Raw genomic sequence first — 27,801 nt, 5'->3', positions numbered from 1 at the left:
GTGACGTGAAATTACTTTTATTACCTAACAATTTTGATTTAATGTGATTGTTTTCTCTGACTCTTTTTCCTTTTTGTGTGATTTGTATTTATTTATATTTTTCATATTGAAATTGTATGTTTTTCGTTGTTACCGTGCCTTCAGTTGTTAGATGGTTACTTTTGTTTGTTTACACGTTCAATAAAGCTATTTGTTTGAAAAAAAGTAATTAGATTTTTAATATGCGCACAGAAAAAGTGAAACAAACTATTATTTGAAAACATCCGCGACGTAATAAAGGGGTGTCTGCGACATATTTTCGCAGCTTGTTGGTGATTTTGAACACAGCCCAGTTGGTTGCCACTTCACCTCTACGTCATTTCCGTCACAGAACCGTCTTCGAGGTCTTTTCAAGATGGCGTCAACACAGTTAACGGATGAGGAGCTTTTTTTGGAATTAAAACGCTTTGGTTTCACTCCAGGGCCCGTTACTGAAAACACTCGTCCGGTGTACCTGAAGAAACTCAAGAAGCTTCGCGAGGAGCAACAGCAGCGAGGACTAAGACCTGGTAAAACCCGTACTATCGGTGCCATTAACAGTACCACTGGCGGCGGTAGCACAGTGGCATCTAGGCCAGTCAGCCATGACGTCACGCACCTGAATACAAGCAGGAGACCGGGCCGGAAGTCCTCCCTCCTCGGCTTCAGCTCCGACGAGTCTGATGCTGAAACCCCACTAAAGAGGAAAGGCCTCGGTCCCAGTGGCAGAGCGAACAGAAGCTCCAGTTCTCAACAGCAGCCTAAGATTAGGCCTGCCTCACCGCCGAGTGTGGCTATCAAGAGTCGGTACGACCACAGTGCGACACCAAGCAGCAATTTTTCCCTGGGTCAGAACGGAGAGAGACGTGTCTCACTGGGCTGGGGAGTCGGTGACAGACCCAGTCCCGATGCGGGACTACGGCGTTACGACGACTCAGGGGACGAGGACAATTATGAGGAGGATATGGAAAAGAAATCTCGCTCTTTAAATGGTCGCGGGGCGTCTCGCCTGAATGCTAGCAAATTAGCTGGAGATTACTCAGACTCGGACGAGGAGGAAGTTAGTGGGCTTGGCGTCGGCGACCCAGAATGCGACAGATTGGAGCCTCGACGAAACCACCCCAGTGTGGCGTTATCTTCCGACGTTACTGATCGAGGGTCTGCGACCGATGGGCAGAACACAGAAGCTACGCCTCGTCGTTTTCTAAGTCGAGGTGAGGATGAAGAGGAAGATGATTTAAGGAGAAGGGACTATAGCCGCTTGGGAGACTCGCGGAGTCACACACTTCCAAGGAAACCCATCTACAGGTCACTTACCGAAAACCACAAAGGCAACACCGGTAAAAACAGTCCGGCCACCGGGGAGGACGGAGCATCCAGAAGCAACAGCACCGAGCTGAGACCGCGCTTCTCCACCTACAGCGGTCTGTCGCAGACGTACGGGCGCAACCACTCTACTCACACCCCTGCTCCCAACCATTCCTACGGCCACGCAGCGCTCAAGAGAAACGTGTCTGCTCCCGAAGATGAGCTTCTCCAGCAGTTCAAAAGGGAAGAGCTAGCTTCCTCAGGTAGTTTTAGCGCTCACTACCTGTCCATGTTCCTGCTCACAGCGGCGTGTCTCTTCTTTGTGCTGCTGGGCCTCATGTACCTCAGGATGAGGGGTTCAGGAGCCATGGAGGTGGATAACGTCAGTGAGTATCTGGGCGAACTGCCTATTTGGAGTGTTAACGTTTAGGGACTGTAATGCATGCAGTTGTTTTATTGCCTGGTAATGTATTCAAGTGTTTATTCTTTGTGTATTTTGAGTGGATGTTCCTGCTGAACAAACACCAAAGTTGGAGAGATTCCCAAATACAAACAGATCCAAAGATGAGCATTTTTAGACTGGCAGGAATCTGTACAGTCAGTCTGCCCAAGCACAGAACAGCAGTCGGACGGGGACGGCGCTCCAAATTCACTTCCACCGATTTCTGAGTTGTTTTTTGTGCCCCTACAGATAAAAGGATTATGTGACTATCAAAAGAATCACGTTACACTTAAAATGATGCACAATGTGCAAAAGCTACGAATGCACACACTAACAGTTTTATATTTAACAGAAAAAGTAATTTATGGATGTTTTTCTCAATCCGTGTACTTTGGAAACTTTTATGAGAATTGTCCTGACTGTCTGTCTCTTCTTCATTTTCAGTTAATAGCCCTCCCCCAGAGTTTGACACACCTAATGTAAGTAAATACTTTCTTCAGGCTCCCCCTACTCTTTAAGTTAAGAGGTTTTCAAATGTACAGCACAGAAAATATGATTAGATTAACAGTGTGTACCATTTCAGTAACTTGCAATGCTGATTTATTTATTTTTTTGGTGTATTTGTCACACGTTTCAGATCATCAACTGAATTGTGACATTAGATATCAGATAATCCAAGTTGGTACAAGATGATAAATGAGGATTTGATCTGAACACAGGTATACAGATCTAATGGGCCATATGTTGAAAAGTAATTGCCTTCTTGTTTAATCATTAATTAACTACAACTTAAAGAAACGTATGAACAGGTAAGAAACAAAGACTCTGACCTCCATCAGTCTGAAGAGGGTTACAAAGCCAGGCTTTGGGAGCAAACTGTGGTGAAGGCTATTATCCACAACTGAAGAAAACTTGAACCAGTGATGAAACTCCCCAGGAGTGGACGGCCTACCGAGAGAAACGGAGAGTTATCAGATAGTCTCACTTGCCTCAGTACAGGACAGTGTTTATGATTCAACAATAATTCAGTTTTATTCGTATGGCACCAGTCACAAGAGCAGTTACTGAAGGTGCTCTGTATTGTAAGGTAGAGACTCTACCGTATACAGAGACAACCCCAACAACCCCCCGTGACCAAGCACACAGTGGAAAGTAAAAACAACATTTAACAGGAAGAACCTCTGGCACAACCAGGGGAGGGTGACAGACTGTGGAAAAGAGCAAACGATGATAGATAAATAATGATTACATACAGAGAGGTGTGTAAGCACAGTGAGCGAACAAGAAACACTCAATGCATCATGGGAAGCCCACAGTAACCTAGGCCTATTGCACTGTAACTAAGGGAGGGTTCAGGGTGACCGGATCCATCCCTGACCAGATGCTTTATCCAAGGGGAAAGTTTGAAGCCTAATCTTAAAGGTAGCGAGGATGTCTGTGCCAAACTGGAGGTGGCCCTGAAAGCTGAAGGCGCTGCCTCCCATTCTACTTTTAAATATGAACCATAAGTAAGCCTGCAGTCCGAGAGTGAAGTGCTCTGTTGAGATGATATTGTTATGAGGTCTTAAACCCTGTATGCGAGGAGAAAGATTTTCAGTTAGGTTCTGGAATGAACTTGGAGCCATGAAGCCAGTGTGAGAGATGATCATCAATGCCCTCGTCCCTGACAGCACTCTGGCTGCAGCGTTTTGGATCAACCGAAGGCTTTCAGGGGAGTTTTTAGGGCAGCTGAACAATAATGTATCACAGTAATCCAGTGTGGAGGTAATAAGCGCACGAGCCAGTTTTTAGCATTATTCGGAGATGGGATGTTTCTAATTTTAGAAATATTGCACAAATGCAAGAAAGGAGTCCTGCATATTTGTTTACTTTGCACATTGAATCCTCATCAACAACAACTCCAAGGTTTTACTAGAGTCGGTGTAAAGTATGTGGTTGGACATCATGTTTGTAAGCTTTTCAGGGCCGAGTACAATAACGCCAGTTTTGAATGAATTTAGAAGCAAGAAATTAGAGGCCACCCAGGTCTTTGTCTTTAAGACAACCTGTCGTCGTATTTCATGGATTGATAAAGCTGGGTGTCATCTGAATATGAAAACATAGCTATATGTTTTCATAATATTAATAATACAACCTAGCCAAGGTTGGCGTCCCATTCTGATGGACATGTATGCAGAGGGGATTGTTACTGCTGTTTGAAATATGGGCACTCGGGGAAAGTCTTTGCTTTCAGTTGTGACTTCTTCCCTTCCTATAGCAACACTTATGTCATGATATTGCCTGAGTGCTGCCACCTATTGTTCACAAGAATACTGCAGCGGCTTCTTGCGCCCTAACAGCAGGAAAATCAGCGGCGGTGAGCAATGCGAACGCTACAGTGGGTTTACTGGTGCCCTGAGGGAAGCATCAATAAGACAGAGATGGGGTGAAAATGCCGTCCACGAGAGCTCGAAGCTAAAACCACTGCTTACCAAAAAGATCGAGGCCGTAAAAACAATGAACAGATTTGGTGGCTACATGAAAAACAAGTCTGCAGAAGTCCTGTAGAGTGATAGCAACGACTCATTGGCAGTTATCACACATGCTCGATTGCACTTCTTGCTGCAAATCATGGCGTCACCAATTATTAGGCTTAGTGGGCAGTTTTACATATTACATAGAACCACACTGACAGCCAATCAGAAGACACACCTTCTCATTTAATGTTGTCTTTATTTTTGCTGCTTTCTTCATTGTAGATACAAACTGAAGACATCAAATATATGAAACAAGATGGAATTATGTAGCAAAGAGAAAGTTGATAAATAACTCTAAATGTGTTTTATATTTTAGACTCCTCAAAGTTGCACGCCGTCCACAGTTTGTTAGCGTTGCAGACAACCTCATAAAGCTCATCGGAGAATACCAGCATGTGCAAAGGAAGAATCTCAAGCATGTTTTGAGTTGTTTTACACTTCTTTGTTAGCTACATACATACACATGAAGATAAAGAAAAAGCATTAAATGAGAAGGCGTGTCCAAGCGTGTGACAGTGTAGGTTGGATAGCTTTTTAAAAACATGATGTCATCATCTGAAAATGACATTTTCAGTTTCCTCAGTTTATCTTTGTTCATATAAGATCTGAAACATTTAAGCACAACAAACATGCAAAAATAAACACATCAGTTTGGTGGCCAACATGTTTTCACAGCACTGCGCCAGCAGTGTTCCTAAAGTTCTGACAGATGTTGACTCGCTGTCATTAGCAAAGTGGGGTATCTGCACTTCCCAGCTTAAACAAAACAACACCGTGGAAAAGTGCTACCGTACTTCAATGCTTTCTATTTTAGAATATCTCAACCTACGTAGTGTTTTGCCTAAAGCTGACCAAGCTGCAACAAACAGCAGATAAAAAAGCTCATGAAGAGCGATTTCTGTCAGAGGCCTGTGTCCAACTATTAAACTGCAGGTCAGATAACCTGCCTGACACCTGATGACATGGCACCATGACCATGAATCTACTGTTTATTCAGATAATGCTTCAAATAAGAACTACCCACAGTGGATTAAAGATGGCTGCTGAGTGGAGGTAGAAAAACGCATGTAAATTTGGTGCTAATACTTTCTGGCACCAACAAGTACGCTCGTGGCTCAAAACAAACACCATTTCTGAAGATACACATAGTAAAATAATCCTATTTGTCCTCAGACACATCTAGACGCTGCTTGGGGTCAGTCGGCTCTCTGAAACGATTCCTCTGCCTCCTCAGCTGGGCCTCGTCACGGAGTTTTGACTCAGAAGTATTATGATTCTGATCATTTATTCTTACTTCTCCATGTTTATATCTGTGTATAAAAACAAAGCTGACACTGTGAGACTTGATCAGAGGTGTGAGCATCACAGCAGAGGCCTTTGTGTCAGAGTAACTGAGGATCAAACAGATTTTGATGGTAAACTGGTCTGTGGGTACACTGAGACGTGCCGTCGGGTGAACGATCCACGCTCTGTGTTTACGTCTTTGTGTCCTGCTCTCGTTTGGTGATTGTTGAAATATTTTTATGAACTTTGACCTGAGATTCTGGCAAATTTTATACTTGAAAATCATTCAGGATTCAATGAATCAATAACGCTTTATTCAAACTAAAATCCATTTGAATTGGGAAACTGATTTAAAAAACAAACCCACGTCTAGTCTCAGCTCCCACTGCCACACTGCCCACCGGAAACATGAACGTGACCTCCATGAAATTCTTCCTGCTGCCCAGAGTCGTTCTTCCTTTTTATTGTCCAGAAACGTCTCTGCTCATTGGGATGATGTCGACTCTTTTCACAACGTGTTTTTTAAGAACTTAAATCCCCAACATGTTTGTTGTGTTTGTGTTTGACCGAAAGATTCAGAGTGGCGTGCTGCTTTTTGGCCACGCCCTCTGCGTGTAATGGCCTTTTTCTCTGCAGAGATTTTGTCAGTAAAATGAATAAATATGCAGATCAGTGCAGTTTTGTTGGTACTTTCTAATATAATCGGGCGTTTCTTTTTACAGAAGGATGTGATCCAAAAGCTGCTGCTCAGTCTTCATGACCACTTGGCCTTTGTTGCTGGTAATGATTTTAATTTTTATTAACTGTATATGGAAACGGTTATTTCACAGTATCAGATTTATGACAGCACAGTTACCTCATCAGCTAATGTGAACACAAGATTTTAACATATTTGCTCCATTTTTACATCGTTTAACTTCCTTTGAAATTTGATTTAATAGTAAATTTTCAGACACACACAGAGTACAGAGAATGATCATTATGGGACATTATGTGGTGATTCTAACAGGCTGTATTATTGTCCTTACAGAAACATATAGCACAAACAGATGTCTGTGACATTTGTGTGGTCTGTCCGCTCATATCAGCTCGTCGTTGTGTGTGTGCTGATCTGGGGAAGTTGGATTAAAGCGAGATTATCATCAGTTTAATCTTGTGATTACAGGCCAGCATGACTGTGGAGACCCAAATCATCCAAACCGGAGTGTGTCCATAGATGAGGCCTCGCTGTATTTACTGGTACATCCACACAACAACACATTCAATAGGAAACGTCAGCAGTTCCATCTTTTATCACACAGTTAAATCAAAGTGTGGCAGCAGTCTGATTGCTGTCCATGTGGAGTAACCAGGTTAATGCAGCTTACTCGTATGTGCTTGCACATGTGAGTCTTCATGTATAAACATCATAGCACCTGGCTCTTTAAGTGAATCAGCAGAAATTGCTTAAAATAAATGAGAATCATGTCTCTTCTTTCTGTGCAGGCTCAAAATAAATCGTTTAAAGGCTTAATTAATGACTCTCTGGACTGGATCATCCAAAAAGGCCAGGAATTTGGCATTAGGTAATGTTCAGCCTCTTTGAAGAGTTCCTCGCTGCCTCCGTGAGAGCGACACGTGCACTCACTTTCTGTGCCGGTGTTTGCAGGCTGGTGGGAGCGGTGCCGGATGAGCCGGTGACTAAGGTGTCTGAGATCGCTCGGCTGGAGTCCACTCATCCCAAGATGTCCTTCACGTGCCGTTTCCGCCGAGCCTTCTTCACCATCATAAACAGAGTCCTCCTCATTGCAGTCGGTGAATAAACCACGTTACACAAACTGTAAACATGGAGTTTATAATGAGGACTGTGCAGGTGGGTGCTGTCCCTCACGAGATGATTCAGAAAGCCTTCCCCTCATGGTAGCGGGGGCAGTTTCTGCATCTGGTTTGTGAATGAGGGGCGAGCACCTGACGTGAGTCATTTTTAGAAGGAATTATCAAACATGTCTTTGCAGTGTGTCGTGATTTAGACACAGCTTCTTTTTTTAATGGGATCTATTTTTTAGTCATTTGTAAAGGAACACACATTTTGTCTTTCGACTGATGTTTGGAAATCAGTCAAACCCCATCCAGGTGTGAGATCCATGTGGTGTTAATGCCATCATTTGATGGTCTGCTGCAGTAGCTGCTGTTGGCAACTAAAGTGTGGTCTGCTACAAAGACACTAAAATGGGGCCAAATTGTTATTAAAGCAAAACCCACCAAGTTTCTGGTCACACAGGTGATGATTGTTTCATGCATTTTTCTCAATAAATGATATAAAAACTTTGACACTAAACAGAAAGATCAAATAGTTTGTAGGTGAGCAGGAGCGACATTCTGTTGTCAGCTGATTGATAAGAAATGGTTCCTTAAAACAAGGATAAACGAATATTATGACTAAATATACCCTGAATACGTTCTTGTCAGCAGCACCAGCTTCAGTGATTCATCCATCAGAGTTTAGATTGATACAGATGTGGAGGCAGTGTTTAGCTGGTCTGTTTGAACCTGTGAATGCTGTGTTTGTCTGCACAGCGGCAGCTTGTGTGTGGAGCGTGGTGTGCTACGTGAAGTATCGCTGGAGGAGAGACGAGGCGGAGACGAGACAAATGTACGACATGGTGGAGAGGATCATCGGTAAGGACCGCACCATATTCACTTGGATGTCAGACAGGAAGTGTTTGCTTATGAGTTTGGTACCTTCTTCCTATCCAGATGTGATGAAGACTCATGGTGAGGCTTGCCAAGAGAACCAGGACCTACAGCCCTACCTGCCCATCCCGCATGTCAGAGACTCGCTGGTTCAGCCGCAGGACCGGTAAGTCCCATCTTTAGTGTTAGACCTCAAAGCAGTTTCCTCGGGTAATCAGATTACTGATTTATTTATTTAGTTATTTTTTAATTTCTTTGGTTGAGGTGGGTCTGAACTTTTTGTACGTTATAAGATTTAACTTTACATCGTTGGTCTTTGAGGAAATTTCACATTTCTGTCCAGACGTCAGAGCTGGATTGAAACTCAACTCTCCGTTTGTGAAAGGTATCAATAAGTAGAATTACTGTGTAACTAGTATGTAACTCATTTTGCGATATAATTTGAAGCACGTGCGGTAACGATATATAACGATATGTATCGCGATATATTCTTCTGTATAACGTATTTTCCACACTTAAAATCCTTTAATGTTCTCAAAAATCGAGAGTGGGCCTTATGTATGAATTCTGGTTGTGCTTACTGACCTCGGACCGATTTTGGCAGAAATCTGTTAAAAATGTTTTGGTACAGCTTTGATAAGCCGCACAGCTTGATGGATCGTCAGAGCATTACGGCTGCCGTAGGGAGGAGCTTCATGGAGTAATCTGGGTCCAAAACTCCGTCAGCTTCAGGTCCCAAAGTCAAACGAACATTGCAGCATCACTGAGAGTTTAAAAACTGTCTAAATTCTTTCATCTTTAATAAAACGATCAGCGTTGCTGCTTTACCAGGTGTAACAATTAAGTTTAACATCCAGGCATCCATGAAAACAGAAGTTATTAAATTTAACGGAGTTAGAAGTTAACAGGAAGTTAGCTCGCTAGTTTCCACCTAAACATTTCATACCATGTTCTGACTGAGAGATTTCTGAAACTAATTAAATCGTACAGCTCTGCTGCCACTTCCAACATAAATAACCAGTGTGTGAATGTGAGAGTGAATGCATAGTGGCATTGTAAAGCGCTTTGGGTGCCATTATAAATGAAGACAGAAACTAAACAGCAGTGACGTTTGCAGGTTACTGAAGTTGGACTAGCTGCTATATAATGTTGTGCTACGTGATTGCTAGCGACACAGCTATGTTAGCATAACAAACACAGTGAAGCTGGAGGGTGAACTTTTTTCCACTCGATAAAAGTTAACGTGAGGGATTCTGGTGGTCAGGGACAAATGCAGTCGCATAGCAGGATGCTGTACACGGGCCAAACTTCAGTCAGGAGAACAACTGAGATCATTCATCCACAATACGAGGTTAGTGTTTAATATACTGCAACAACATGGGAACAGAGCAGCTGCAGAGGATTCAGCATTAATGAATCAATGTTACGGAAGAGGAGGAAGTGCAGTTTTTGGCTTTCCCCATATTCCAAAAGTGCTTCATCTCTTTGCTGTGACTGTCGCCCGCCATCATTTGCAGATGATAATGGTTGTAGCTGCTGCGATTCTTTCGACCAAAACAGGCGCAGCTTGATGACATCATCAACATGCGCTATCGCGATAGAGCGGTGTAGTCAAAATCTGTCACTGGCCAAATGTATATCGTTTATATCGCCCACCCCTATGTGTAACCTTTGGAAGGTATTTTTCTGACGTGCATTATTGTTATTTCTTCATTTAATCTGGGGTGGAATAGGGGGTTATTTGTTGGATTTAATTATAGATTTTAATTGTTTCTAGGTATTTGATACATTTCCATGAGTCTGTATCCCACATCATGGACGGGATATTGTATAAGAGAAATTCCGGGTTGTGCCCAGTTGGGGTACTGATGATTTGGGGATTTTGTTTTGCAGGAGGAAAATGAAAAAGATTTGGGAGCGAGCCATGAGTTTTCTTTCAGCGAATGAATCAAGGATTCGAACAGAGACTCAGAGGATTGGTGGAGCAGACTTCCTGGTTTGGAGGTGGATCCAGCCTTCTCTTAATTGTGACAAGGGCTCCTCCAAAGTCTGGCAAGGAAAAGGTAACGCACTAAAGAGCGTCTAGTTGATCAGATGGCGTTTCAGGCCACTTGTTTGTCTAAATGCTGATGGACCTAATGGCACGTTAACCAGTCTGTAAACTTTATGGAGATGTTCTTACTGCGATCACCTGCCCGTTAACAGTTTGATCATGTTGCTGTTTCAGCGTTTCCGTTGGACCGGAGGAATTCACCTCCCAACAGCCTGACCCCATGTCTGAAAATCAGGAACATGTTTGATCCAGTCATGTAAGTTCTTTCTTCTACATGTTTGATGATCTGTTAGGATCACATACATCACTAAAGATGTCCCAGGGTAGAGGACTAGAACGTTTTCAAGACTAAGTACGTTATAAATGGAAAAGATGAACATGTGTTGTTTCTGAAAGTACGGACCGACCCTGTAATCAGCAGCTCAGGCTGGTGGTAGTGACACGGTGTGGGGCTGATGTTATCGCCACACGTTGGGCCTCTTGGTACCAGCTGAGCATCGTTTCAAAGCCATCAGCTGCTTCAGTCTTGTTGCTGACATGGATACGACTCCGTGTCACAGAGCTCATTGTACTCTAATGTTCTGTCACTAGATCAGTCTTATGGAGCACCGTTGGGATGTGATGGAGACTTTTTGGAAAACAATTGTTGATGGATTGTAATATTAGGATATTAATGTTACCATAACCATTTAATGGATGGAGAACGGTGCTCATTCACTGCATTGTCCAGTTTGGTGGAGGTGGGCTGTTTTTAAGCAGTCGGCCTTGCCCCCTTACTTCCAGTCAAAGGAACTCTTTGTGCTTCAGCACACCAAGACATTTTGGACAGGTTCGTGCTCCCAGTTTGGGGATGGGCCCTTCTTGTTCCAACATGACGGCACCCAAGGACACAAAACAAGTCATTAAAAACATGGACGAGTGAGTTTGTTGTGGAAGAACTGGAGTTCTGACCCCAACCCAAGAGAACAGCTTTGGGATGAAGCAGAGGGGGAACTGCACACCATGCTGTAACGCCCCCAGTCCCCAAAGCCGGCACCACAGACACGCAACTCTGCTGTTGGTGTTTGTTTAATTTACCGTTTCTTGACGGAGCAGCTTTTCAGTCGCTCGTCGTTTTCTCCGTGCCCGTCGCTACTCTCTCTCCCAGGCCCCGCCGTCCTACTGGGATTAGATGACTGCTGTCAGCTGGGACAGCCAACCTTCCCCCGGCACCCCACCCTCAACCCTCTGCTTCACAGGCATTCTCATCCAACACCAGTGTCTGACTGCACACATGTTCTTCTGGATGGTCAAATATTCCCATGAGCACACACCTAAACCTTGTGGAAAGCCTTGCCAGAAGAGTTGAAGCAGTTAAAGCTGCAAACAGTGAGTCTGCATATCCAGGCGTCCATATCTACAAACAGGCTGTTGTGAGACTCGACCAGTTCACCAGGCTGTCAGTCTCCCTCCTACAGATGGACTCGTCTGCACCTGAGATGAGCCCGATGATGGGCTGGTGACTAAAGGTGCAGCTGTTGGTGAACAGGGAGGAGAAAGTGTAAATAGTCCTGGGGGAACTGGTGTCGATGCACTGAGAGTGAGGCATGCCTGCCTAGTCTGTCCGACAGGAAGTGATCCAGCTGCAGGTGGAAGCTGGGACGATTTTATAAAAAGCAGAACTAAAGTTCCCAAAAGTTCCCAGACAACTTTCTGCAGAGTCCAGATGTTGGAGGGGAAATGCAGTCCCGTGTTAAGAGCATCGTCTGCTGACCTGTTGGCTCCGTGTTATTTGTTCCTGCTAAAGGTTGAAGCAACAATTTCCTTGCACATTTAGCAAAGTCCTGTCCAGCAGCTCTGCTTTGGGTGGAAAGTTGTTGGAAGCTGGTGTTTTATATCATTTTAAGAACTACACGTTTGTTATCGCCCTTCTGTCCTGATGGAACAGAGGTGACAAACGATTGATGCTTCTGTCCTCAGTGTTTACAGACGTGACTTTCTGCTCTTGTTACCTGATGTTTTCAGGGAGGTGGGGGAGAACTGGGACCTAGCCATTCGTGAGGCCATCTTGGAGAAATGCAGCGATAATGATGGCATTGTCCATATAGCTGTGGACAAGACCTCACGAGAGGTACGTTGTGCCTGCCCACAGTTTGGCTTTAATGCTGTTAGCTGCACGTGTCACTCCCGCCTCCTTTATCTTCACAGGGCTGCGTCTATGTCAAGTGTCTCTCTGCAGAGTACTCAGGGAAAGCCTTCAAGGCGCTTCATGGCTCCTGGTTTGATGGTAAATCACACATGATATGTTATTCACAATAAAACATGAAATATAGCGAATGTCTGAGAAAATATACAGTTTTAAGAAAAAATGATCATATTGAATTTGATGGAAGCAAATAGATACCGTAGGTAAATCTCCCAAAACTCTCCTAATGAAAGTGGACTGTAAGTGCAGCTGGAGCTGCTGCCAGAGTCCACGCCAGTATTGATGCTGCTGAACAGGAGCCAGGATTACAGCTGCTTTTCAAAGTTTTGATCATCTCCATGATGCTACTCCCGTGCTGCAGTTAAAGGAACCACTGAGATGTTTGGATCAAGTTCAGTGACGTGCTGTGAAATACAATCATGTTCAGCTCACATTTGCTCCTCATTGAGTTCACACAGAGTCTAAAGCAGCGTCCAAATAACCTGATTGATTTCCTCTGATAGATGCGAGATTATCTCCCCCTTAGAACAGTTCTGCTCACAGCTCAGGTGCTGCTGTCGAACATGTTCAGTTTAACCAAAAACATGGAAGAATTTTATACGAATGACTGGAAAAAATAGTTTTCTATGTCAAACCCTCACGTAAGGTTTTATAATGCACAGCCATCATTACTCATGTGATACATGAAGAGCACAGAAAGGGAACATGTTTGTCAACCCTGTGATTAACATCAGTTTCTACTGTAAATGAGAGCAAACAGGACACGTTGTGCTTCAACACTGAGGAGCCTCTGATATTCACTCTGGGCTTTAGCAGGATTTCCCTACAAAATGATATAAGCCATGTAAGTAAGGATGGTCTGTAACAAGGGGAACAGCGATCCAAGGATGGAACTCATTCAAGACTTTGAACATTAAACTAAAATATGTGTTGAATATTAAAGGTAGGGCTATGAAACGGAAAAGAGAGAATTTAATTTGGGGGATTTTTAACATCGATATCAGTAACTGAACTTCAACAAAGACTGGCTACATGTTAGGCTAAAAACAGAAGTTATTAGTGTGAGATGGTTTTGTCACGGAGGCCCAAACACACCAGCATACTATCAATAAAATCGGTCTGGTGTCACGCATAAGAAAGTTAAAGTGTGACTCCAGAGTCGGCCTGTAAGTAAGAATTGAATAAAATAAAATGGCAGCTGCTTGGATGCCTGTCAGAGGGAACTGCGTCTGATCCAAGTCAAGAAGTGTTTTTGTGCCTAAAACCAAAATTTAAAACTGATTCGAGCGCCAGACTGAAAAACCACTGCTGGAGGATCCGTCAGAGGCTCCAAAACATCAAGTCTAATAAATAATCACATTTAAAGCAATAATCTGTACTCTTTGAAACACTGTCTACAAATCACTGTGGTTTATGTCAGCAGTACCAATTTAACAAAAATATCAACAGACATGATTTAGATGCTCGAAGGACAAAAACCCGTCCTTCAGGCGTTTCACGTGATAGTTTTCCAGCTTTCTGAGTGACGATGCACGTGGCCGACAGTGAAGTAAATGCAACCTGTAGGTGAACCCTCGTATGCTACGCATCTGCTAGAGGTCCAGTTTGCCACAAACATTGAAAGAATCAGCTTTATGGGAATACATGTCGCTCATATTCATGATTTATGACCCTGTGATGGGTTGGCTCATGTATGGAGGAGCACTGCAGTGATTGCTTCTGTTTCACAGGTAAGCTGGTGACGGTGAAGTATCTACGCTTGGACCGCTATCACCAGCGCTTTCCACAGGCACAGGGCTGCAGCACGCCGCTCAAGGCCTCTGGCCTCGCCACAAGTGTCACGAACACTACAGCCCACCTGCAGCATCACCGCTCAGCCAGCTCCCCGGGCTTCTCGTGAGGGCGGCTCGTGTTTGAACCTCCTACCGTGTGCTCCTCCCACGTCACAGCACCAGTCTGATGTTGCTGCTTTATAACAGGAAAGCCTTCAGTGTGTCACAGCAGAGCGTTTTCATTTGTTTCAGTTTACTTTTCTGAAAACAGGAAATTTGCAAGAGAAGATGTTCAGCAGTGTTTGTTTTTTTCTTAATACTCTTTATATTAGAAACGTCACAGATTTTAGAAGTAAGCAAAGCTCTTGTGGATGTTTAAGGTTTTTGCAGAGACTCCAGTCTTCTATTATTCGTAGTATAAAGTCCTGCTATAATGGAATACGTTTGGCCATGTACGGCTGCATGTGGCAGAGCGTGCCTCGACATAAACTTTCAGTACAACAGTGTATTTAACCTGTTTAGTACCATTTAGTAAAGACAGGCTTCTAGGTTGTGCTGTAAATATGTGAAGCACGAGCTTTACGACATCTTTGTACTCAAAGTAAACCTTCGGCGCACATTTTTCACGCCGCGCTCGGCAGTACAAGGATGCACGAGGTTTAGCTGGAAGAGCGGAGCGTCGGTCGCGTCGTGGTCGCGTCGTGGTCGCGTCGTGGTCGCGTCGTGGTCGCGTCGTGGTCGCGTCGTGGTCGCGTCGTGGTCGCGTCGTGGTCGCTGCGTTTGGTTTTTCAGCCACTCTTTGGGCTCGATTTGGGGGACAGCAGCCCGCGGGGCGCCCCAGTACTCTGCTGTTATAGCAAAGTGTTTAACATTCACCTGGAGCTCTCATCTCTTGTTATAGTCCTTTATATACCCGAATCTTTTTGTTTCTCTTGTTTGTTTCCCCTCTTACGTGTTGGGTCGTTAATGCGCCAGCGTGTGGTCTTTACATGCGTGGCCTACAGAACTGATCGTGTTTCCTCACCTGTCAGCCTCTTGTACTGATACAACCACTGGTTTGTCTCTAAAGCACTATCACGTTTTTTACAGGTTAGAATACTAATTTCCAAATATTCCAGAGACTGTAAGGAGGCCAAGGATTCCAGGTGGTCTGAACAATGAGCGTTTTCCTTTTTGCAGTGTGAAGTTGAACAGATGGCGCAAACTTAAAATGCTCAACGGCTGCTGCAGCAGTTTGCAGTAGACGACCCAACGGTGCCTTAAACCTTTCCCCTTTCTTTTCATTGTTTTGAACTGGTGATGCATTACTGGATAATGTAACGGGCTTAACAAATGGAGAAACTGTTTAAACTGTTTAAAGTGTGAGTAACGCCAGTTCTGCGTGACATCTTGAGATTTGGTGTTTTGTAGCAGTTTCTTTTGATATGAAACCAAAAGCTTGTATTTATTTAATTTTTGACAACCGAGCTGATATATTCTTATGTCGCTGGACCGGTTAAATATCTTTTCCTCCATCAGGGATGACCTTATATTGTCAGGACGTGTACAACATAAATAAAGACTTTTCAGAAATCAGCCAGTTGTTAGTGCATCAGTGTAATCTATTTTTGTACGTGTCCGCCACAGTGATTACAGGGGCTGCATGTCAGTGTTTCATGTGATGGCTCCTCTGCTTAAACGCATACACCTGATGTTTTATGTAAACCCTGTGTATTGATATAACTCAAATATGCCATTATATGCAGTTTGATTTCTCTTGTATGGGTGTGGTTCGACTTTGGGATTTGCAAATAATTTCAGACATTTTAATGCGATTTGTAAATTGTACAAACTGCTCATATTAAAGGTTTATTAGTTTTTATATTTGTACACGTGTGTGTGTTTTCTGCCGTTTGTACGCGAGACGGAAAGAGTTTATACATTTTATTTATTTTAATTCAAAGCTGCCGCTTTAACAACTCCGGAAAAACCGGGAATACCGTCCGTGGTTGGAATTATGGAACGGTAGCTCGCGGGACCGTGAAGGGGGAGGGGCTTGGAGTCGCCGAGTGAAGTCGTGGCCATAATTGGACATGTGCAGGTCGTTTTACCCGGACGCATGTTTGGTTGCGCCGATAACCTTCCGCTGTTTGCCTATGACGTCAGCTGGCTTATGCTCCGAAGAGTCGCCGGCACGGGGAGCTCCTTCCGCCGCCAGCCGCTCGTCAGCGTCGCGGTCCTGCTGCTGCTCCTCGCTGGTACGTTACCGCGTTGTTAGTAAACCGGGAATGTCTTCGTCCATCGGGGACTGTACGAATGTAAAACACTCAGATTTTAAAAACGGGGCGAACATTGAAACGATTTAGTTTCCAAATGAAGACCGAATATTAAGATGGGGATATGCTCGGCGGGCAGAGACGGGTGGGAGTGTGGAATAACTTTAACACGCGTGTCCTCGTTTCCTACTGAGTGCATACTTGCTGCAAATATCGGTAAATGTGGTGCGTGTTACATAATCCCACTCGTGACGTAATCCACGGTGCTACACCTAACTGACATCTAGTGGCCGAAGGTGTCGCCATCAGTGTTGGTCAAGTTACTTGAAAAAAGTAATCAGTAACTAATTACTGATTACTCCCCCAAAAAAGTAATCCCGTTACTTTACTGATTACTTATTTTCAAAAGTAATTAATTACTTAGTTACTTAGTTACTTTTTAAAAACACGATTTACAACCTGAAGAGGTGATAAAGCGATAGATCTTTCAGCCCAATTCTACTTTTTCTACATAATCCATCATACAAAATGTAATCAAATGGAAAAGTCTCTTTTTTTAACTTGTTTTATCAGTTTTAATCTTTTAACTTTATGCATCAAGCAAAACATTTAATTATATGCAACATTCTCTGACTTGAATAAATTAGTTTAACATTTAAACCTATTTTCTACACATTCCAGCACATAAAATAAAATATTTTTTGTGTTTACACTCAGTCTTTCAAATAGATGCAAGTAAAACACAGCAGAAAATAAATAAAGTCAAAGACTCAGCGGTCCTTTTGCTCTATTTTCACCTGTAAAGCAGGAGCAGGGTAGGCGGAGGGTTACCCTGGTGCAGGTGTGCTGCGGTCAGTTGAAGAATCCGCGCGAGTGTCTCTGTGAGTTTCCCATCATGTCGTAGCTACTCGGTGCTTGCTCGGAAGTTTAGGGGTTTTTTTCGCTGTAAAAAGAAGTTTTCTTCCCACGCACAGCGGACACTAATGTTTTTGTCACTTTTTATGGAATCAAACTCAAAGTAAGGTCAGTACTTCCACACTTTAAACGCTGCACGCGCATACTCTCTCCCGCACTCGATATATTATCCATTGTTGATCTGCACACAGCTGCTGTCACCAACGTCGCACTTGCTTACGTCACTGTCATGAGACATTCTCGCAAAAAAAATCACGGTTTTAGTAACGCAGTAACGCAGCGTTCCTACGGGAAAGTAACGGTAATCTAATTACCGATTTTGCAATAGTAATCCCTTACTTTACTCGTTACTTGAAAAAAGTAATCAGATTACAGTAACGCGTTACAAGTAACGCGTTACTGCCCATCTCTGGTCGCCATCATGACGTATCTGGTGAAAATCTCACGAATTGTCACAGTTGGAGGGTTTCGTGTAGCTGCGTTCCCGACATGAAGCACCAGCCCCGTGGCTGCTCTCGCACTGCTGGGTGTGCAGTTCCTGGGAGCACCCAGAGCTCTAAGCTGAAACCTGTATTTACAGTTTGAATGGACGTATGTAATGCTGTCCCTTATCCACTCTGAAGCAAAACTCTGTGCTTTCCACACGTGTGTATATAATGTAACCATTTTACATTACAGGCCACTTTCACACAGTACTATAAAAAGTATTTCATTACCTATAACACACATATGTCACACAAACGCACAATTTACAAGATGAATTTCAAAATGTATTAGAAGAGAGAGAGAGAGTGTGTGTGTGTGTGTGTGTGTGTGTGTGTGTGTGTGTGTGTGTGTGTGTGTGTGTGTGTGTGATAGAGAGACATGGATCAGCTCCTGCAGCCACGAAACAGCTGTTTCAACAAGAATTCATAGTAAATAGTTAAATGCAGCCATGCTGGTGTTCAGCAGTATTTACCCACAGAACTTACCTCAAAACAGTTTAACTTATGAATCACAGCCAGTAGATCCCATTCATACATGTTTTCTGGGGTTAATAAAATAATCCAAATATGATAGTCCTCTTTTCTCTCTCTCTCTGTCTTCAGTGTGACTGTTATGGCTGTCCTCGTCAGACGTGGCCTTTTTGTGGCCCTGCATCATGCCCTCAGGCAGGGTAGCAGCTCAGTCTGCCACCCTGCATTGCCTGCTGCTCTTCTAGGTACCTGCTGCTCGTCTAGAGTAACCTGTTAGTTTAGGTGTAAAATCATCCATATAACCAACGTTGGCTGTGGTTCTTATTTAGTCAAAGAAGCTGTGTGTTTCAATCAATCTAATGTAATCCAGTGCTTAAAAGCATACCGTATACGTACTGTACATTATGACCAAAAATATCAACACACCTTAGTGCTACATAAACCATGCATACAGCTGTGTCAGCTGCAAACACAAGCATTTATAAAGAGATGATAAGTAGGCTACTGAAGTGCTGTGGTTTTAATGTGTCAGGACCCACTGATGGAAACATCGTCACCAGAACTGGGCTTGAAGTATTAAAGTACCGATCGTACAGTAGAGCCGCGACTAGTGTGCTGGATGGGTTTGAGCTAAATAATGACCTGTTTAAGAGCCAGTGGTGCTGGTTTCAGTCTTTATGCAAATGTGCTGTTTTTAAGTAGGGCTGCCACGATTAGTCGACTATTAAAATCGTCGACGACTGATTTAATAGTCGACGCGTCGTTTGAAGCTTTGTAAGATCCCAAAAGACGCAGGAATAAGTAGCAGGATTTAAGAGTGTAATAACGGACTGAAACAGAAGATGGCAGCACTGCATGTACAAGGATGCCGGCTGCCGTTAAACCCCGAAGAAGAAGAAGCTGTGTCCCAGAATTCATAGCGCAGCCCAGCTCAGTTTCCAACAATGGCGGCAGCTGTTAGTTGTAATATTACTCTTTCTGGGTCACAAAATACACTTTTAAGATATTTTGAGGCGTGAATGTAGTTGTGTAAACGTCAGATACCTGCTCGGTTTACAAGACATCACATATTTGCAAAAGTGCTCCGACGTTTTTGGAGATCTGACACCCACTAGCTCGAAGCTAACGGGAGGTCGAGACCTACTACAGCCGGGAGGAACACCGCTTTCCCGGCACATCGTGCCTCGACCTCCCGGTCGGCTTCGAGCTGGCGGCCTCCGAAAAATGTGGCTAAAACTTTTGCGAGATCTCGCAAAAGTATTGCGAGATCTCGCAAAAGTCCGTCTTAATTTTTTTTCCTCCCTAATTTTTTTTTTTCCTCCCTAATTTTTTTTTTTTTCCTCCGTAATTTTTTTTTCTCCCATGTCCCCTGGGGGGCTCCGTACAGGTTAAACATGATATATGAGTCACTTAGATAACTTAAATGTTGTTGTTTGGCTTTTTTCAGTGTTTTATTTGTTCCTGAGTAAATCGGTTTGGCTGAGATTAAAGTTATAGTTTTTACACAGCTGAATAAACCTCAAGCAGACAGCTGATTATCAGAAGTGTGAGATGCTCGAGAATTTTCTCCGGTGTCCTGTTATAGTTTAGATAGCAAGGAGTTTATTAAACTTCACCGAAACAATCTGCAAATTTCATTAAAATTGAATAAACTATCATCTTGTCTTTATTTTTAGTTAGCACAGACCTTACACACTTAAAGCTGTAAGCTAATGATAGTTATATAAGAGCAGATGCTGCTGGTGCAATAAGCTGTACGTTTAACGTCCAATGGATGATGAGCTGATTAGTCGACTAATTGCAAAAATAATCGGTGACTAGTCGACTATCAAAATAATCGTTTGTGGCAGCCCTATTTATAAGGTTGGAAACCTGCAGCCAGGTGAGACTGAAGCAGTCACCTGATGATGATGATGCTGAAACGTTTCTCCATTGAAAACATCCAGATGAACAGAATCAACCTTCTGGGATTGACTTGGATGATTGAGCGTGCATCAAGACATGTAAAAGACGGCTTGAACACACCAGGATGTCTTGTAATGTTTTGTAATACAATGATGAGACAATCTACAGAGGTGAGGTGTAGGCACTAAACAGCTGGTGCCAGGACAACAACCGTTTCTCTCAACGTCAGCAAAACAAAGAAGTTGATGTTGGACCAAAGAGAAGAACACCTGCCCACCCACATCAGCGGTGCTTAGGTTCCTCGACGGGAACATTATCAAGGACATCTCCAGGACTCATGGACAGTGTAGTCAGGGAGGTGTGTCAGCGCTTATACTTTCTAAAGGAGGCTTAGGAGGTTTGGCTTGAACGCCAACATCTCCTCAACCTTCCGCAGAAGCACAATCGAGGGCCTACTAACAGGCTGCGCGACAGTTGTCAACAGCTGAATATCACTACAAGGAACGACACGCGCCTCCCTGACATTAAAAACATCTGTGAGCAGTTTTCTACACTTTCAGAAAGCTTGTATCTGTTTTCACAGCACTGAGTTCATCTGTAAAAAAAGATCTAATCCAATATTGTGTCTACAGATGACGGACAGCCTGGTAAAGAACCAGTTTTAAGGCATTGATGCACTTTGTATTAGCAGCGTGTCAGAAACGCTGAGGTAAACCATATTACACAAGATCTCTGCTGAAAATCAGCGACAAGCTCTCATTGAGTAACGGTTCATGAAGTCGGCGTCATGGACGAGGAATCTGAATGTGAAATATTTGGTTCAATTGTCATTAGTAATGAGGTATAACAGCCATCTGCAGAACACCGTGGGGGAGGCTGTGTCATTGTTTGGGGCGGTTTGTCCACTTGTGGTGTTTGGCCGTCTTGTCAAAGCTAACAGAATAATGAAGGCAGGAAAGTACTGTCAGATTATAATCCCCATCAAGTATCTTTTGAAAAGCCTCTGACTGGATTCAATCTGCAGCACGACTGTGATCTCAAACACGATGGAACATTATTGGTCACAAAGGAGTCTGGGATCACGTAATCAAAGGGAGTCAACATCCAGAAAGCCTCGTAATGTCCTTTGATAAGTGTAGAGACGGGTTCCTGAAGACTGCTTCAAGACATTAACTGCCTAAGAGCGTTCAGGATGTGCGGAGAATAAAGGGGGTCGCACTCTGTACACGTCACTTGTGCCGTATATGATGTATTTCATTTATGTTTGCATGTTTCAATAAGTCGTTGCACCGAGTTTTGCACAGTTCTTTACTTAAGTTAACATTTCTGTAATGATAGTGTTTATGAAAGTCTGAATTATAACGTGATAGCCTCGTTGATGTTATCCCGTACTTGAACGAGGCAGACCTGCTCATGTTGTGATAACCTCTCTCAGAGAATTCATATGTACATGAATGTTTAAGGCTGTAAACGACTGTTAAATTGTAGAAGCTGCTGCCTGTAGTCTCGTACTGTAGCAGTCTGACATTCTCTGCTGGGTCATCAGGTCATCTCATCTGAGACTCTGTTCGTTTGTAACTGCTCGTGATGTTGTTTCACCCTCTGTCTGCTACTCTTCATACAGCCCAGTCCTTGGTTGCAACCCTGCTAAGGGGTGTTTGGTTCTAGTGCTGGGTGGAATACGTTTCTCCAACATCCATGTCGGGCTTCAATCTGCTGCATCTAATAACCAAGAGTCAGCCTGTAGCTCTGAGGTCCTGCAGTCTTCCCTCAGGTCCACTGATTGGGTGCTGTGTGCCTGCTCTGCTTTGCCTCACTAAAACTTTAACACTCCTGGTGTGTCAGCCTGACTTTACATTTTTCCAAGATTTTGCACTGATAGATGTTTGACAAACACAGACTTGGTGCCAGTTTGTGTTTTCCAGTAAACTTCATCCTGTAAGAGCTGCTTCATGTGTTGCCAGGTCCTAGATTTGGCTGAAAAATGAGTGCAACCACTGTAACTCGTCTTTAGTCTCTGACCTGCTAGTCTAACAGATAAACGATTCACCGCTTGGCTTTCTTGCAGCTTGCATGCACTGAGTGATTTTGTTTGTGACGTTGCACCACATCCTGCTCGTAGATTCTTGCAGTCTGAAATGGTGCCAGTGTGTTTTTTGTTTTCCTGGACAGCCAGTTTTACCAACATGCACATATGTTCTCTGTCAACCCAGAGGAGCATCTCCGTAAAAGCCTTGCACCTTTCCTTCAGTTCGTACATAAATACAGAGCTTCTCAGGTGGATATGATCCATTTGTAGAAATCCATTTGGAACATTTTGATTGTTGAGGTGTAAACAATCCAGCTTATTCATCTCAACTGTAGCACAATCTGTTTTTTATTGATCCACCTGCTCTTAGATGTATTCATGTTGTTTATATGACGGTGTGCAGTGTAGTTAATACTTGTTGCTCTCTGTGCCTGACCTCTCAGGAGCATGTAGGACTAAAAGGACATGGCCTCTGAGGTTCACACAGGAGGAGCTGAGACAGCGCCTCACACCAATGCAGTACCATGTGACCCAGGAAAGAGGAACTGAGAGGTACAAGTTAGTTTTTCAAAATAAACCACTGAGGTTCATTATGTAAAAACTGTGACCTGGTCGATGTAATCACAGAAGTTACTCTGGAAGCCGTACTTCAACCCGTTCAGTATTTGAAACTAAATCATGAAACTGTCAGCTTATAGTTGCTGCCAGCTGACAGATTATTGCTTACATCATTTATGGTGATGTTTTACTACTTGATCTAAGTTATTACCAGATAAAATCAATCCGCTTGTTGTTCAGTTACATGAACAGGACTGGGATCAGTTTTATTTACACAGTTCCAACAACAGTCGCCTCAGTGCGCTGAAAGGTCCGAACTGAAGTGCATCACAGCTAAATGAAGTCAGTGTCGTGAAGTTTCACTTCGTTCTTTTCCACAGCGCCTTCAGTGGAGAGTTCGCGTATCAAACAGATGAAGGGACCTACGCCTGTGTCGTCTGTGGGTCGGCCCTGTTCAGGTAAGACTGCCCTGCTGTTGTTGTGTGACTGTTAGCGCAGTGCTTCAGTGCTGCCGTGTGCATACGTACTCGCCTGCTGCCCCTCAGCCTCTGTACACGGGCACCTGTGGGATAAAGGTGAAATCATAGCATAGTTCTGGTCAAGCTCATCTGAGAGTTTCAGTAGATGTAACTTTGGTATTAATGTGAAAATCCCAGGTGACTTCCTCCTTCAGTTGTCACATTCACAAGAATTTCTGAAAACTTGACCTTGTACTTGAGGTCGCCAGTACGCCATCAGCTTTTGATGGCTGTGGGGTAAAAACGTAAAGGTCAGTAGAACAGCTGACAGTAGGAGACGTAGCACGCCACTACAGTTTAAAATAATATGGCGAATAAGACACAAACCAGTATTTTTCTTCATGGCATTTTTATTTTCTCTCGTAGTTCCAACTCTAAATTTGACTCCGGATCAGGTAAGTTAAACTTCACATTTTAAAAATGTAAAAGATTATTTGAATGTACTGTATGTAAAGCTACGTGTGTGCTAAGAACGAGCTCTTACTGCCTTAAACTGATACTGTACAGCACGCAGGAAACAAGCTGAATGTGGGACACGGTCAACAACAGGCAGACGTGTAGCCGCAGGAGTTTCTGACTTGTTTATCAGTCTTTTGTAAATGTTGGAACAACTTTTATAAACACATCAATAACAATACGGTGTGGTCCAACACTTCTGTTATTATAGTTTATTTCCACTAGACAAACAAGATGAATATTTTACAGCTGCTGAACAGAAAGAATGAAACTGTGGATCAACACAATCATACGTGGCTGTAGTGCGTCGTAGTTCATGTCGAAGTGATGGTCATTACACTTGGCTGGATGTCTCTTTTGTTATGCATTGTTGTAAAGTTTTCAGGTCCATGAATATGAAAATAAATATCGTTAAATCTGCTTCTGACTAAAAGCTCTGAGCTGGTTTGATAGAAAACAAAGTTTCACTTCATGTAAACAAACAACCGACTCTGTAAAAGAGATTCACAGTAACTCCGACAGACAAACGTAGCTACAATGTTACAGATGATGATGCAGCGTGTTGTTACTAGACGACGTGATGCTGTCATGGTTACAGGTTGGCCATCCTTCAGCGACCTCATGAAGGAGGAATCCATTACTAAGGCTGATGACTTCTCCTATGGGATGCACAGAGTAGAGGCTACTTGCAGTCAGGTAAACTCGTCATCAACAGCTGTTGTTTACTCTTCTACTACGAGGTCGTCAGTCTGTCACAGGGCTGACACAGACAGACAACCATCCACTGTCACACCTGTGGGCCAGGTGACCTAACCCCACTGCATGTGTTTGGACTGTGGGAGGAAGCCACACAAACACAGGGACACAAGCTGTTAGCCCGAGGTGCTACCCACTGGGCACTAAAGTGGATGAAACTTAGATGTATTCATGCACTGAATCATTTTAGGCTGTGTTACTGTTACTGATCGCTATTTTCAATTAGACAGAAACACATCGTTTCTCTCAGATCAACGTTTGCCAAGATTCAGTATGACTCACAAAAACGTGACTCACAGCACTCATGTTTCTATGTTTCACCAGTCGTTACGTTCACTGTGACCCAGGCTCAACAAAATGTAGCTGAAGGGTTTTTAGAAAGCATAACATTTGCCACCGGATCAGAATCAGACTGCTTTCAAACAGTCTCTGTTCTTGGCGACTGAATTTTCACCAAAATGATGCAAATAAAGTCATGTGGAGAATATCGTTGCCATTTATCAGGATCAGGAGTAAATCTCTTCCTTTCTGCTTCAGTGTGGAGCTCATCTGGGACACCTGTTTGACGACGGTCCGAGACCCACAGGGAAGCGATACTGCATCAATTCTGCCTCACTGGCGTTTCAGCCTAAAGACACCGCGCCCTCTGCCTCCAGGGGTGAAGCTGAGGGTGGAGCTGCCAGTAGCTCTGCGAGCGATGAGAAGACTGAGCTGTAAAGAAAAACAGAGGAAAGAAGAAGAAAGCCCCTGAGATTAGTTCTATTCTGACTTACTGTGTAAGAAACAGGTGATTATGCGGTGATGTTCAGGATTCAGCCACTGACCAAATATTCTCTGTGAACAGTCATGCAAGAAGGAAGTTGTGTATTTCTTTTTGAGATGCAGATAAGGAAAAGATTAGAGGAAAAATAAGCTGTTTTCAATCATTTAATGATGCGCACAGGAACACACTTCATTTAAAGTTCTTGTTACTCTCACTTATTAAAATTTGGTTAATGGATTGACTTTGGATTTTAAAAACAAACTGCTGTCGTCTCGTTCTGTCACACCAACCCTCTGCATGTCCTCCTCTACATTCATCAATCTTCACTCTGGTCTTCCTCTTTGCCTCCTGCCTGCACCGTCCCTCCTCTGCAAATGTCCTGCCCATGTTATCCTGCCCATCCAGGAAGAAAACCCAGCATTCATTCCTCGTGTCTTTAGCACATACCTCCACCTTTGTGGGGGCTCACCTGCCGGCTCCCTACTCTCAGTACAGATCCCAACTATTGCAGTCATGGAGACTTCTGTCTGACCTCATCTGTCCACCTCCGTCCCCTGCAAACGAGGACGGGCTCACAGCCCTGATATAATCTCACCCCCACCATGAACCTGTCTTACCTGACCCCAGGTGCCTTGCTATCCTCATGCACTTCCTCTCTCGTGCGTTCTCTAGATCTTTCTGACCTTCTTTGTATTTTTTCATCAACACTGTGGCGCTGCTCTGCTGCTCACTGATTGTTCCTGGATTCAAAAACTTGTCCCTACATGTTCATGGTATGGCTGATCAGCTTCATCCACCCAAAACCTTTCATTTCCTGTGTCTGTATTTGGATTGTGTCTGCAGAATTAAACATGATCTGGTTTGTAGGCATGCACACACAAACATGTAGACATTGTTATATCGTCACTTTGAAATGATTAGATTTTATGACCATATATTTTTGAAGACATGGTTGCACACTTATATTTTATTAATGATATATACACTTGCTCCTTCTTTAGCTCTACCTTGGGAAATATTTGCAGTTTTTGGTCACAGTGTGAATTGAAATAGTTAACTGGTGAATAAAAAGTATCCAACACTATGACTTGCTGCTTGTATATTTGAAACTGTAACGTATTTGTGGGTAGTTCCCAAGGGACCACAAGGCAACACGAGACGGTTGTTAAGGGCTGGACCAGTGAGCTGAACGCTGCTTGCTGTGAGTTTTATCTTCTAGTATCACAAAGAGCAACAAAGGCTTCTTCTGGTAAGAGTAGATGTTACGATTAGGCAATGAAAGTGTGAAGCAGGTATAGCAAAACCCAACATGAAACTATTAATTGTTTTTGTGAACATTAAACTTTATACAAAGTGTTCTTTCTATCAGTACCTGTTATCTTTTTGTAGTCTGATTACTTCAGTTGCCTTGAACACTCACCGTATGTCTGAACCTGCTGAGGTGCACGGTTGGTGGACCAGTCCACTAGTCCAAAAGCTGGACGGTCATGGCCAAGTAGGCTGTTTGTACTCGCTGGCCTTTTGATTAAGAACACCTTGCTAGAACCGGACTAGACCTTCCAGAAGTGCCTTAATTCTTCATGGAATTGCTTCAACATTACTGGAAACACTGGTCAGAGATTGTGGCCCATATTAACGTGGTAACATCACACAGATGCTGTAGATTTGTTAGCCGTACATCACTGATGCAAATGTGTTGGAACCCATTTATAAGGTGTTCTTTTGGGTCAAGACTTTGGAACCCATTTGAGTCCACTGAACCCACTGTCATGTTCAAGAAACCAGTTTGAGCTGAACTTTATCCACACTAATCAGTTGATGTCTACTTCTAGCAGGACAGCATGTCATACAGAGATGAACTTAGTAAGCAACAACACTCAGGGAGGCTGTGGTGTTGAAAATAAGCAGCTGTGACCTCTGAGATCCAATCTTCTTTAAGACAATGGGATGGAAAACTGTTCTGCACCAAACGTTTGTACTGGGTCCCCCCCCCTCTCTTTCTGGGTGTCACATCCTCTGAGATGACTTGTAACTTCAACCATTGTCACCATTGTTGACAGACCCTGTCACCGCTCTCTTTATGTCCTTCCTTTAACGTGATTTAAAACATAAACTTTAAAAGCACTAAATTACATTTAGTTAACAGACTAAAATTTATGTATATATAAATATTATGTAAACCCTAGTGATTAAATAAAGAAAATCTTAAATAGGAATGTTGGGGGGGGGGGGGGGGGGGGCAAATGGGATATTGCACAGTGGCAGGAATGAGCAGCAGCACAGACTGAACAGCACAAAGGTTTTATTGGCAGTTAGTACAGTATTGCACTTTAAAAAAATACCAATAAAGTGAAGTGAGCAGTGCAGATTATACAGAGTACTTGTGAAGCTGCAGGTAGCTTCTGAGTGCGTCCTGTGTGTGTGTGTAAGTGTTGTGGT

At 43.4% G+C, this 27,801-nt stretch overlaps 2 protein-coding genes across 6 annotated transcripts; both read left to right on the top strand.

Annotated features, from left to right (window-relative positions):
- Positions 1 to 382: 382 nt before the first annotated feature.
- Positions 383 to 14,963, top strand: lemd3 (LEM domain containing 3). Of its 2 annotated transcripts, XM_085375774.1 has the most exons (13): positions 383 to 1,712; positions 2,213 to 2,247; positions 6,291 to 6,348; positions 6,734 to 6,807; positions 7,054 to 7,133; positions 7,217 to 7,362; positions 8,125 to 8,226; positions 8,305 to 8,407; positions 10,135 to 10,304; positions 10,469 to 10,550; positions 12,299 to 12,404; positions 12,482 to 12,560; positions 14,210 to 14,963. In XM_085375774.1, the coding sequence occupies exons 1-13, from the start codon at positions 395 to 397 to the stop codon at positions 14,377 to 14,379; spliced, it is 2,523 nt and encodes an 840-aa protein (XP_085231900.1). In that variant the 5' UTR covers positions 383 to 394; the 3' UTR covers positions 14,380 to 14,963. The 2 variants fall into 2 exon arrangements, with proteins under 2 accessions (XP_085231900.1, XP_085231901.1); XM_085375775.1 differs by lacking the exon at positions 2,213 to 2,247 and having other exon boundaries at positions 383 to 1,744.
- A 1,367-nt stretch (positions 14,964 to 16,330) lies between these two features.
- Positions 16,331 to 26,550, top strand: msrb3 (methionine sulfoxide reductase B3). 4 transcript variants are annotated; one of them, XM_085376192.1, is made up of 7 exons: positions 16,423 to 16,488; positions 21,907 to 22,056; positions 22,755 to 22,863; positions 23,250 to 23,327; positions 23,754 to 23,782; positions 24,442 to 24,539; positions 25,137 to 26,550. In XM_085376192.1, exons 2-7 carry the CDS (start codon positions 21,981 to 21,983, stop codon positions 25,314 to 25,316), a joined length of 570 nt encoding a protein of 189 aa, XP_085232318.1. In that variant the 5' UTR covers positions 16,423 to 16,488; positions 21,907 to 21,980; the 3' UTR covers positions 25,317 to 26,550. The 4 variants fall into 4 exon arrangements, with proteins under 4 accessions (XP_085232316.1, XP_085232318.1, XP_085232317.1 ...); XM_085376191.1 differs by lacking the exon at positions 21,907 to 22,056 and adding an exon at positions 18,510 to 18,622 and having other exon boundaries at positions 16,432 to 16,488; XM_085376193.1 differs by lacking the exon at positions 16,423 to 16,488 and adding an exon at positions 18,602 to 18,622.
- Positions 26,551 to 27,801: the final 1,251 nt, after the last annotated feature.

This window comes from Diplotaxodon limnothrissa, linkage group LG17 (genome assembly GCF_057381915.1).
Source record: "Diplotaxodon limnothrissa isolate DT_005_m linkage group LG17, D_limnothrissa_male_GT1.1, whole genome shotgun sequence".
In the NCBI taxonomy this organism is placed as follows: Eukaryota; Metazoa; Chordata; class Actinopteri; order Cichliformes; family Cichlidae; genus Diplotaxodon; species Diplotaxodon limnothrissa.
Note: the sequence above shows the minus strand (reverse complement) of the source record. Positions and strands in the feature narration are given on the sequence as shown.

Coding starts and splice junctions, on each gene's coding strand:
- msrb3 (XM_085376190.1), top strand. CDS start 16,350: ATGTTTGGTTGCGCCGATAACCTTCCGCTGTTTGCCTATGACGTCAGC. Junction 23,783..24,441: donor TAAATTTGACTCCGGATCAG/GTAAGTTAAACT, acceptor TCATGGTTACAG/GTTGGCCATCCTTCAGCGAC. Junction 24,540..25,136: donor TAGAGGCTACTTGCAGTCAG/GTAAACTCGTCA, acceptor TTTCTGCTTCAG/TGTGGAGCTCATCTGGGACA.
- lemd3 (XM_085375774.1), top strand. CDS start 395: ATGGCGTCAACACAGTTAACGGATGAGGAGCTTTTTTTGGAATTAAAA. Junction 8,227..8,304: donor CATGGTGGAGAGGATCATCG/GTAAGGACCGCA, acceptor CTTCCTATCCAG/ATGTGATGAAGACTCATGGT. Junction 10,305..10,468: donor CAAAGTCTGGCAAGGAAAAG/GTAACGCACTAA, acceptor TTGCTGTTTCAG/CGTTTCCGTTGGACCGGAGG.